This window comes from Equus quagga, chromosome 15, assembly GCF_021613505.1.
Source record: "Equus quagga isolate Etosha38 chromosome 15, UCLA_HA_Equagga_1.0, whole genome shotgun sequence".
Taxonomy (NCBI): Eukaryota; Metazoa; Chordata; class Mammalia; order Perissodactyla; family Equidae; genus Equus; species Equus quagga.
The window spans coordinates 52,848,819-52,861,464 of record NC_060281.1 but is presented as its reverse complement, the minus strand read 5'-3'; the positions used below and the strand labels follow the sequence as shown (position 1 = coordinate 52,861,464).

General features: G+C 43.3%; 1 protein-coding gene across 1 annotated transcript in view; it reads left to right on the top strand.

The window, feature by feature from the left end:
* Window positions 1-7,074, top strand: part of SYCP2L (synaptonemal complex protein 2 like) — a 103,062-nt gene extending 95,988 nt beyond the window's left edge. Inside the window, 1 exon segment of the mRNA XM_046641002.1 lies at window positions 6,915-7,074. Within this exon segment, the coding sequence (XP_046496958.1) occupies window positions 6,915-7,074 (160 nt within the window).
* Window positions 7,075-12,646: the final 5,572 nt, after the last annotated feature.

Here is a 12,646-nt window from a genome sequence, read left to right as displayed (position 1 = left end):
TTAGAATTCAGTCCGAGGTATGAATTATTTTTGTGTAATAAACTCAAACAGCATAATATTTATAGAGAGTTAAATTTGTCCCCTCTCCCTAACCCTCCCTTCTCTCTATGATCCAGCGATAACTGTCTCTTTACAGTTTGGTATATTCTTCCAGACATTTTGTCTATGCTTATAGAAAATGCATACATCTGTCTGCATAAATATACATATGTGTATTTTTAAGTAACATAAATGATATACTAAATATTACATATATTTTTCTTGCTTTGTTCTCTCAACAAGAAAAGTAGGATTCCTTTGTAAGTCAATAATAAGGATCTGCTTACGTTGTTTAATAACCGCACAATACTTTAGGTTATGGGCATGCTAGAACTTACACATTCAATTCCCTATTGATGAACATCCAGACTATTTTAACTTACTATTACAAATAAATCTTTAGTGAACACCCTTCTATATATATCTTGAGTGACTTTCCTTATCAGGAAAAAGTTACTATTTTCTTTTGGGGAAACAAAAATAACAACAAATCTCCAAATCAAAATAGTACTAAAAGAGGATATGGAAAAAAGACTAATCTGGGCTAAGAATATTAGAGTAATTCCCAGCCCTAATGGATAATTGGATCAAATGTGAATTAAATGTACATGTTACAGTTGGTCACATGTAACAGAAATCAGACTCAGGCAGCTAAGCCAAACAAGGGTTTGATTTATCTTCCGTAAGCAGCAGTCCGAGGAAGGTTATCCAGGGCTGGAGCAGCAGCTTGGAGCGGTCATTAGGGACACGGGTTCTTTTAGCCTCTTGCTCTGCCATCCTCCCTTTAGCTTTGAGATTTATAGCCACAGACTGTCTGCTCTACTTCTAGGCATCTCTTCTACGCTCCAGGCGGAAAAAAGGGCATAAATAAAAGGTAAAAGATGTATGCCAGTAGAATCTATTTCTCTTCCTTTTTTAAATTAGGGAAACAGTTTTCGTGAAGCCCAAACCAATAGACTTTTGTCCCCATCTTACCACCCATAACTGAGTCACACGGCCCTCCCTAGTTACAAGGGGAACTGGGGTGGCAAGAATTTGAGCATGCTACTGTGCTCCCAAAAGTGGGGTTTTGTCAATAAGGAAGAAGGGGAGAATAGATGCTGGGTAGGTTACTAGTGATGTCTATCATGCCTGAATGCAATTACATGTGCTGAACACAGAAAAAATGGAGAAATAACTTAAATGGCCCGGGTGATTCTGTCTGCCGTTCTTCTCAATGAGCATGCGCCCCAGTGTTTGCATTAGAGTGGGAGAATCTTTTCCTGCGTTGATACCAGCCCCTACCTACCCATTGTTTTATGAGCATTGAATTGGGCTGAATGCCAGTCTGGTTATTAATGTCATGCATTTTTCACACAGCATGTCCCCAAAAGCCAGCCCAGCCACTTCCTCTGGTACTCCACCCAAGAAATAGCTGTCTTTTCTCCAACATTGGAGGAAAAAATAAACTACTGTGTTAGACTGTTGGGACATGGCATGTATGTCTTCAGAGTGGCTCGTGTTTAAGAGGTTTGTGAGGGTGGTTTAGATTCGAGCCAGTTTTCATTCAGTGCACTGACTTTAGGTCCCAGTGGCCACGTGAGATGCAACTTCACTGGACGTCTGAGTTGATAAAAAGGAGTGATATTCATATATTGGTTCCCTGAGTTCTGAGGGACTGAGAGGGGCATAGTTCAGGCTCGACTAACTCCTCCTCTTTTCCCTTCCCACCAGTCTGAGCTGCCTGAGGATGAAGATGGCTCGGCCACACAAGCGGTGCACCGGTGCTCTGTGCTCATGCATTTTGCTCACTCAGGATGGAGTCCCTGAGAGCTGCAGAGTTGGAACAGAAGATGTTGTTAGTTTGCAGTTGTGTTCTTATCCATTTGTTCACAAAAGTTAACCCTTTGCATTAAAATTTGGTCAGAAAATGGGAAGTTAAGGGACTTTAGCAACTTGGATTGGTGTTGCTTTTTTTTTTAATGGTTTTAAAAGTAAAATTGATTTTTATTTGACAAGTGTCTTTAAGTTATGTGAAAAAAAAAACCACCTTGGCATCTGTATACATACTACTTAGTGTATCTTTTGGAGGGAGAATTTAATTTGAATGTGATGAAAATAGCTCAGATGAAAATGGTGTTGTATTTTGAGATAGTTATTATTTCATTTGATCTGCAAACATTTCTAGTTTCTCTGGCACCTTAACAAATCCTCCAGCTTTAGCAGAGGAGAACTATTCATCATGTGATAATTACTAAATGCTCTAATAAAGTCTGAGCACAGCAAGTTGTGAATACAGTTGAGCGCTTGAATTTATTTGAGAAAAATGAAACCTATGCAATTTAAGGCCATCTACAAAGTAAATTTATGATTGGTTAAGTACAGTTATAGCCTTGACCAAAAACAGTTTATTCATTATATAGTATAACAGTGTAAGTTACATAATATAGCTTATTTATTTATTTTTTTAATTTTTTTTTGGGATGTACATCATATTTCGAATTCTGTATACATTACATCGTGTTCACCACCCGAACACTAATTATAGTGCATCCCCTCACATGTGAGCCTAATCACCCCTTTTGCTCTCCCCCTTCCCCCCTTCCCCAAAGGTAACCACCAGTCCAATCTCCAATGCTATGTGTTTGGTGTTTTTTTTTGTCGTTTTTATCTTCTACTTATGAGTGAGATCATATGGTATTTGACTTTCTCCCTCTGACTTATTTCACTCAGCATAATACCCTCAAGCCCCATCCATGTTGTCACAAATGGCCGGATTTCGTCATTTCTTATGGCTGAGTAGTAGTCCATCGTGTATAAATACCACATCTTCTTTATCCATTCGTCCCTTTATGGGCATCTAGGTTGCTTCCATGTCTTGGCTATTGTATATAATGCCGCAATGAACATAGGGGTGCAAGTATCTTTATGCCTTTGTGTTTTCAAGTTCTTTGGATAAATACCCAGCAGTGGAACAGCTGGATCATATGGTAGATCTAGCCTTAATTTTCTGAGGATACTCCAAACTGCTTTCCATAGTGGCTGCACCAGTTTGCACTGCCACCAGCAGTGAACAAGTGTTCTCTTCTCTCCACACCCTCTCCAACATTTGTCGTTTCCTGTCTTGTTAATTATAGCTATTCTGACCGGAGTGAGGTGATACCTCATTGTAGTTTTGATTTGCATTTCCCTGATAGCTAATGATGTTGAGCATCTTTTCATATGCCTGTTGGCCATCCGTATATCTTCTTTGGAGAAATCTCTGTTCAGGTCTTTTGCACATTTTCTAATTGGATTGTTTTTTTTGTTGTTGAGCTGTATGAGTTCTTTGTATATTTTGGATATTAACCCCTTGTCTGATATATAGTTTGCAAATATCTTCTCCCAATTGTTAGCTTGTCTTTTCGTCTTGTTGATGGTTTCCTTTGCTGTGCAGAAGGCTTTTAGTTTGATGTAGTCCCATTTATTCATTTTTTCTTTTGTTTCTTTTGCCTGGTCAGACATGGGACTTGAAAATATGCTGCTCAGACCAATGTCATAGAGCGTACTGCCTATCTTTTCTTCTAGAAGTCTCATAGTTTCGGGTCTTACATTCAAGTCTTTAATCCATTTTGAGTTGATTTTTGTGCATGGTGTAAGGGAATGATCTACTTTCATTCTTTTGCATGTGGCTGTCCAGTTTTCCCAACACCATTTATTGAAGAGACTCTCCTTTCTCCATCGTATGCTCTAACGTGCGGGTTTACTTCGGGGCTCTCAATTTTGTTCCATTGATCTGTGTGTCTGTTTTTGTGCCAGTACCATGCTGTTTGGGTTACTATGGCTTTGTAGTATATTTTGAAATCAGGGAGTGTGATACCTCCAGCTTTGTTCTTTTTTCTCAGGAATCCTTTGGCTATTTGGGGTCTTTTGTTGTTCCATATAAATTTTAGGATTCTTTGATCTATTTCCGTGAAAAATATTGTTGGAACTTTGATAGGGATTGTGTTGAATCTATAGATTGCTTTAGGAAGTATGGACATTTTAACGATGTTAATTCTTCCAATCCAAGAGCACAGAATATCTTTCCATTTCTTTGTGTCTTCTTTGATTTCTTTCAACAATGTTTTATAGTTTTCAGTGTACAGATCTTTCACCTCTTTGGTTAAGTTTATTCCTAGGTATTTTATTCTTTTTGTTGCAATTGTACATGGGATTGTATTCTTAATTTCCCTTTCTGCTACTTCGTTGTTAGTGTATAGAAATGCAACCGATTTTTGTACATTGATTTTGTATCCTGCAACTTGACTGTATTCCTTTATTATTTCTAAAAGGTTTTAGTGGACTCTTTAGGGTTTTCTAGATATAAAATCATGTCATCTGCAAAGAGTGACAGTTTCACTTCAATGTGGATCCCTTTTATTTCTTTTTCTTGCCTGATTGCTCTGGCTAGGACTTCCAATACTATGTTAAATAAGAGTGGTGACAGTGGGCATCTTTATCTGGTTCCTGTTCTTAGAAGGATAGCTTTCAGTTTTTCTCCATTGAGAATGATATTTTCTGTGGGTTTGTCATATATGGCCTTTATTATGTTGAGGTATTTTCCTTCTATACCCATTTTATTTAGAGTTTTTATCATAAATGGATGCTGTATCTTGTCAAATGCTTTCTCTGCATCTATTGAGATGATCATGTGATTTTTATTCTTCATTTTGTTAATGTGGTGTATCATGTTGATAGATTTGCAGATGTTGAACCGTCCCTGCATCCCCGGAATGAAACCCACTTGATCATGATGTATGATCTTTTTAATGTGTTGTTGTATTCGATTTGCTAGTATTTTGTTGAAGATTTTTGCATCGATGTTCATCAGTGACATTGGCCGGTAATTTTCTTTTTTTGTGTTGTCTTTGTCCGGTTTTGGTATCAGGATGATGTTTGCTTCGTAGAATGAGTTAGGAAGCCTCCCCTCCTCTTCATTTTTTGGAAGAGTTTGGGAAGGATAGGTATTAAGTCTTCTTTGAATGTTTGGTAGAATTCACCAGGGAAGCCATCTGGTCCTGGACTTTTATTTTTTGGGAGGTTTTTGATTGCTGTTTCGATCTCCTTACTGGTGATCGGTCTATTCAAATTTTCTACTTCTTCTTGGTCCAGTTTTGGAAGGTTGTATGTTTCTAAGAATTTATCTGTTTCTTCTAGATTATCCAATTTGTTGGCATATAGCTTTTCATAGTATTCTCTTATTGTCTTTTGTATTTCTGAGGTGTCCATTGCAATCTCTCCTCTTTCATTTCTGATTTTATTTTATTTGAGCCTTCTCTCTTTTTTTCTTGGTGAGTCTAGCTAAGGGTTTGTCAATTTTGTTTATCTTTTCAAAGAACCAGCTCTTGGTTTCATTAATTTTTTCTATTTTTTCAATCTCTATTTCGTTTATTTCTGCTGTGATTTTTATTATTTCCTTGCTTCTGCTGATTTTGGGCTTTGTTTGTTGTTCTTTTTCCAGTACATTTAGGTGCGATTTTAGATTGTCTATTTGGGATTTTTCTTCTTTGTTAAGGTACGCCTGAATTGTATAGCTTATTTATTAATAGTTTAATCTGCCTGAAACAGATGTTTACAAACCCAATTTGTTGTCATCTTTTCTTTAGAATTTTTTAATGAGCTGTGTTTTTGTATGTTGTTGTAAGCTTTATAGAGTATAAGAGCACTTATTTTTTATGTCCAAAAGATTTAATTAACCTCATTTAATTTACATATTCCAGTTTAAGGCTCACAATTTCTGGTGACCTGGAGTTGTATGGATTTCAGAACCATTACACTGACTGTCTGCATTGAAGGACATTTCAAGAATGTATGTGGGGGCCGGCCCCGTGGCCGAGTGGTTAAGTTCACACACTCTGCTTTGGCAGCCCAGGATTCACCAGTTTGGATCCTGGGTGAAAACCTAGCATGGCTCCTCAAGTCATGCTGTGGCAGCGTCCCATATAGAAGAACTAGAGTAACCTACAACCAGGAAATACAACTATGTACGGGGGCTTTGTGGAGGGGAGAAAAAAAATGAGGAAGATTGGCAACAGATGTTAGCTCAGGGCCAATCTTCCTCACAAAAAAAAAAAAGGAAAAAGTATACCTTAAAAAAAAAATGTATATGACTTCCAGTAACTAGTAAACTTATGTCTGAGCACTGTTCTCTCCAAGCCTTGAGTTAGCTCATGGGGTGAATGTTAGGTTGCCTAAGAGGTGATCTTAGCTAGGAAGAACTTAGTCTAAAGACATCCAGGTAACTGAAAAATCTCAAAGCTGTGTATGGCAAGTGCCATAAATGACATGTAAACTGAGCACCATCAGAGCTGTGAGGAGGGAGAGGTCATTTTGTTGGGGGGCTATCAGGAATGGCTTCCTGGAGGAGAAGTACCATTTGAGATAGATCTTAAAGGATGGGGAGGGTTTTTCTATGGTTAGCAAAGAGAGACTAACATGAATAAAGGAACGGAGACAGAAAAATGCAGCATTTGTTCAAGGCCATAGTACTATGGAGTATTCGCAGAAATTAAATTTGGCTTGGCCCGAACTGAAGTGCCTTTCCTGGCTTGATTAGAAGGACTTTATCCCGCAGGTAAGAAAGAGCCACTGAAGACTTCGTGCGGACTGAGCACAAGGCGGTTTCGGAGGATTACTGGTAGCAGTGTGACGACTGAGCTCAGTTTACCAGGAGGACGTAACTGCAGTAAAGGCCTGCGCTAGGATAGAGGTTCTGGAAGGAAAGGAGGGGACATGTGGGACAGCTCAGGGCAGGTGTAGGAGCTAATTTTGAGGATGGGTCCGCGTAAGTTGCAAAAACCACCAGCTTGAGATATTGGGGGACATCTCTTTGAAAATATCCCCCAAAAAGTATTTGTCGAACACGTCTTATTCAGCGAATCCTTCCCGAGCCCGGACTGTGTGCCAGGCACTGTGCATGGCACCAAGGGTTCAATGTTGATATTGGCCCTGCCCTCAAGGAGCCAGCAGACAGAAGGGACAAATAGTTATGCAAAGAAACGTGGAAAACAGCTTGATGACGCTCTGCCAGGTTGAGTGAGAAGAGTGGGTGGGGTGGCGGGACGTGGGCGTAGAGGGGCTTTTGTGGGTCACGTGGAGGAGGGCAGAGGGCTGCGCGCCATGGGGGAGCTGATTCAGCGAGCTGAGGAGCAGCAGCGCCACAGCTCTCCTCACCCGGACCCTGTTGACTTTGTCCCACCACTGCAGGCCTCTGCCCAGCTCTGGACCACTGCTCTCCTCCTTTCGGACTCCCTCTTATTGGGGAGAGCCCCGAACCCCCTAGTGAACTCTGTTACTACCCTGTGGCCTCAGCCTCGTTGGTCATTTCCGACTTTCCTCTGTGCTCTAATCGTCCATCCTCCGCAGCGGCTCTTCTCAGGATTTTCTTCTATCCTCACCTTCCTTCCCCAGCAGGTTGTGTCCTGGCTTTTGTACTTTTACACGGAAGCCAACGACATGAAGGCCTCCCAGCTCTTTGCATCCTTCCCCACCCTTCTGTGACAAGGAAGGAGTGAGGCCCATTCTTTCCAAGGTTCAGGGCTCCAGTGAGCTGCTTTCAGGGTGTGAGTTGTTCGAGGCCATAGATGACGATACAGTGATTGAGCAGTGACGTCCATTCTGAGTATTTTTCCTGTAGAAACAAAGGGACCCAAAGCATCACTTGCCCAGCTGAGGGAGGGGCCTGGCCGCCTGATGCGTACCCTTCCCCTGCAGGTGCATTCAGACTTGCCCTTCAGCTGTTCAACACACACACACACACACACACATACATATCCATACATACACACTCAGCTTAGCTCTGCCTTTTAGCAACTGCTGTAGCTGTTCCTTCATATCCCCAGTTTTAGACATTATGTTCATGTGATGTGTTTGGGTTTTTTTTGGTTCTCAGTCACTGTAAAGCCCCCTGCAATTTGCTGACTGCCTCCCACTGACCAAAACGAAGACCTTTTTCCATAGTTGCCCACCTGACCTCCTTGCAGCATTTGTGTAAATGTTCTCTTTCCTTGGCTTCTGGGACATCACTTTCTCTTTCCCTGGCTGCTTTCTCAGCCCTGTTTCTGGTTAATTCTCTGGGAAATGCTGCCTTTCTCTTTGCTTTCTTGTCTCCCCATCTTCTTCCATGCACCAGCAGCTTCCTGAGCCCCAGTGCATTTGCACCTGCCCACTAGACAAGCACCAACTGGGTGTTGTGCACACACCTCAAACTGAAGGTGTCTACAGCTAGGTCTGCTCGTCTGCTGGCCCTGGCCCGTCCCAGTCCACGGCCTCTCCTGTGGAATTCATGGCATTCCCGTCCACTCCTGTCCCTAAGCTCAGAATCAGTGTTTGACTCTTTTCCCCCTTCAAAGTTGTGTGGCATCTCCCAGTAAAATCTCCTCTGTGATCTAGCCTAGATTTTTCCCTAATTCTCTGGGGAAAATGCCGCAACGGTGCCTCTGCCCCTGGCTTCTCCCAGCTCTTCTTTGCCCAGTAACCACAAATGATCTGCCCACGATGCCCGTCTAGCCCACCATTCCCAATCTGAAACTGTGATGGCTCCCTGTTAGTGTGGCTCTCAAGGCTGCACGTGTTCAGCCTCATATTCTACTTCTCGCCCTATACCGAAGCCTCCTCTTTACTACTAGAAGTTTCTAGAATGTGCTGTGACAGCATTGTCATCATGCCTCTCCCCAACGATTATTGCTGCTTCTGCTGGAAACAGTCTTCACCCAATTCTCCCTCTATGAACCTCTAAATGTGCTTCCGGGCCCGGCTCCAGTTCTGTTTCCTTACACGAGGTCCTCCCCACCTCCCGCCCCAGGTCCAGTTAACCAGCCCCTCCTCTGGGCTTGCTTAGTGACCTTGCTCATCTCTGAGATCACACACAGCTCACAGTGTCGTGATGGTTGGCTTACACGTCTGTGGCCTGGTCCCCGTGTGCTCCTCAAGCCTTGTTCACCTTTGTGCCTTAGCAGAAATCTTAGCAATCTCAGGGACAGGACAGACGTAGGACAATCTCTGGGCTCCTTCACGTTGTCAGAAACCAAAGGACAAGAGAATTTTGAGAGTGAGGCTGTTAACCCTTTCCAGTGTCAATGAAGTCAAGAAAGGTAGGAATAGGCCCTGAGTTCTTGGTCATTTTACCAAGGGAGCATGTGACGGTCAATCTTGTGTGTCAGTTTGGCTCGGCTCTGGTGCCAAGTTGTTTGGTCAAACACCAGCCTAGATATTGTGTGAAGCTATTTTTCAGATGTGATTAACATTTAAATCAGTAGACTTAGAGTAAAGCAGATTACCTTCCAAAATGCGGGTGGGCCTCATCCAATCAGTTGAAGGCCTTAAGAGCAAAGACTGAGGTTTCCTAAGTTGCCTGAAGAAGCAGCAGTTCTGTCTCAAGATTGCAACACAGGACCCTGCCTGAGTTTCCAGCCTATTGGACTGCCCTGCAGGTTTCAGGCTCAAGCCTGCACCATCAACTCCTGCCCGATTTTCCAGTCTGCTGGCCTGTCCTACAGATTCCACACTTGCCAGCTCCCACTGGAGCTGAGCCAACTGCGTGAGCCAATTGGTGAAAATCACTCTCTCTCTGTCTCTCTTTCTCTCTATATATATATCTCCTATTGGTTCTGTTTCTCCTGAGAACCCCAACTAATACAGAGTTTGTCAAACCCTGTGTCTCAAAGCCAGTGTAGCTGAGACCTTTCCCAGAAGCCTAAGGAAAGAAGCATGATGTGCATGCGTGTGTGTGTGTGTGAGGAAGGGCGGGGAGGGGTGTCAGAGTGGTGAGAATATATGGACGACAAGTGTCAGTGAGTTCAGAATTTTAATGCTTTTTAGAAAACTAGTATGTGTAAGTAAAGTGATGAATCTCCAGGATGAAAAAACTCAGCTTTGCGTTAGGTCAAGGGTAGCCGGAAAACTTGTTTCCACACGCACTGGGATTTATTGAGTGGGAGGCCCAGCTGTACTTGGTCCGGCTCTTACTTTTCTGGTCATTGAATGGTTTGATTCTCCTGTTTATGAGATGGTCATTATTACTGACCAGACAATGGAGAAACAAACGCAGCCTGGGTTCCAGAAGCCTGGTTACTGTTGGCTGGAGCTTCTATTACTGAGAATTCAGGTAAGCTAGGTGTTTGCCTTTCAGTTTTTCCACTGGGTCACTGGATTTTTTTCTTTATGTGGCCCAGGCGTGTTGGATTGTTATCACAGGATATGGTGGCTTCGTAACGTGTCGGCTTGGCCCGGCTGACTCTGCTCCTGTATGTCTCTGGTGAGAGTGGGCCATGGAGAGTCCGGTGGGCAATCTGGAGGGCAGAGTCGTGGGCCTGCCGTGTTGCGGTGCACATGCGTCATTGCCCATCTGTGGACTCAGGTCGATGCTGTGAGGCAGACGCTGGGCCTGCAGCTGCTCCACCTTCCCTGATCCTCTGTCACTCCTCCTCCTGGCCTGGTGTGTGCATTATAGCTCTATGACACAGGCCCTGGCTTCTGCAGGACACCCTCATCGCCAAGGTCTGAGGCAACGAGACTGTCAGACAGCCCCCGTCCTCACGGGCTCCAGCTCATGCCGTGGTTCTAGCTTGCTCTTGGTCTTCCCCACGCTACACGCGTCCTCCCTCCCCGACTGCCTGCCCCGTGGACTTCAAGCTCCAACATCAGACATGATGACAACAGCCTTACAGAGGCGGCTCAGTCACTCCCACAACTGTGTAAGGTCAAATCCCGTTGTGGATATATGTGGATGTCTCCTAGTGGTTCTGCTTCTCAGATTGGACCCAAAACACAGTGTGATAGTCCTTTTGTTATCACAAGGAGAAAAGAAATATACTTCAAAGTATAATGATTCACACACAGTCATGTCATTTTAATTGTTTTTGTGATTTTTCTCAAGCCGGGACTAGTAGAATGGTGGCGTGACCTGAATCAGTAATAAACAGTGGTCTCAGTGTTCACATTCAGTCCCCCATGTAAATGAGGGGTGACGGTGACTCCTGACACGTTTAGCAGTTGGTATACACAGCCCCTTCCTACAGAATGTGACAGCTGCCTGTTCTCCCTGCAGGAGGTGTCCCCTAACGTGAGCGTGAGAGCAGAGACTTTGTTTCCTTCACCCTTTGACTCCAAGCCTGGGGCAACACCTGGCTCCCGAGAAAGACTTGCTGGAGGAAAGGTGACTCCCCTAAGAATCCCAGGTGTGTAACCTCTGGAATCTTCTTGGACAAAGTTCCCTCCTTCTCTATATGGAGAATTCCTCACCCCTCAAAACTAAGCTCAGCCATTGCCTCCTTCAGGGAACTTTTCTTGGTAAGCTGGTTTCGATACTTCTCTTCTTTTATAACGAAATGTTTCTCCATCGACTACACCAGACTGGGAACTCCAACGGCAGAGCATTCATCTGGGTCACGTCTGTGTCTCGAGCATAATACATGCCACTGGGCAAGGTAGACTTGATGACTTTTGCAGTTGAACTTCACTGTTTCCAGAGTTTGTCAAAGCCCATAGGACTAAACCAGCTTTCAAAAAATAAAGGCGAGTTCCACATAGACTATCTTAGGTAGAGTTCTTAAATCTTTCAGAGGAGTCTGCACCTTCTATTTTTGTTATTAGGGCCACAGCCAACAGGACTGTTACATTCATTTCCCTCTAAGTATATGATGTCGGTCCAGGCAAAACTGTGCACGATTTTTTCCTTTTGTTGTTCAACGCTCAGGAGTCACAGATTCAAACCCCTTTGGGGGTCAGCTAGGTTAATAGGCAAAATGTAAAAGGATGAGTGATGGTGACTGTGGCAGATATGAGAGCAGAGGCCCGTCTCAAGCTTGCAGGCTGGGTGGGGTGCATGCGGATGCGAAGGTAGAGCAGCAAGCAAGCAGAGCCACCTGGGCTGCCACACGTGATTTGGCCTCAGACACGGTCCTAATGGGCTCCCAGTTGGTTGCTCCTAAGAGCCATGACTGCATTTACAAATTGCTCAAAGACGGTATGAATTTGATTGCCTTGTCCCTTTGGTGTCGTCATAATATTCCCTCAGCACAGTTTAAGGCAGAAAAATGACCTACAAATCAATAGCGTTTCCTCTTCTTTCCCCCATGATTGAAAGTCATCTTTTACTGAAGGTCAAGGGCTATTTTAGGTGACTGTAGTTAGTCTTGTAAGAGTGATTGTTTCTCTGCGTGCCCTGGAGTGGAACTCTTCTTTAAATATGTGAATGTAATTTGATTTCGAAGAAAGCCTGCTGTAATAAAAACATACACTGAAATTTTCTTTACGTAAAGTAACTAAGAAATTCATTTAGTAGAACATTTATCATGGATAAGCAGCTTTTAATTTGCAACAGCAGTTATTAGGCGTTGCCATAGGGACAGGATTTATCTTTTTTTTTTTTTAGGTGAGGAAGATTGGCCCTGAGCTAACATCTGTTGCCAATCTTCCTCTTTTTTTTCCCTCCCCAAAGCCCCCCAACACATAGTTGTATGTCTTACTTGCAAGTCATTTCAGTTCTTCCATGTGAGATGCCACCACAGCATGGCTTGATGAGTGGTGTGTAGGTCCACGCCCAGGATCCAAACTGGCAAAGCCCAGGCCGCTGAAGCAGAGTGTGTGAACTTAACCACTCTGCCAT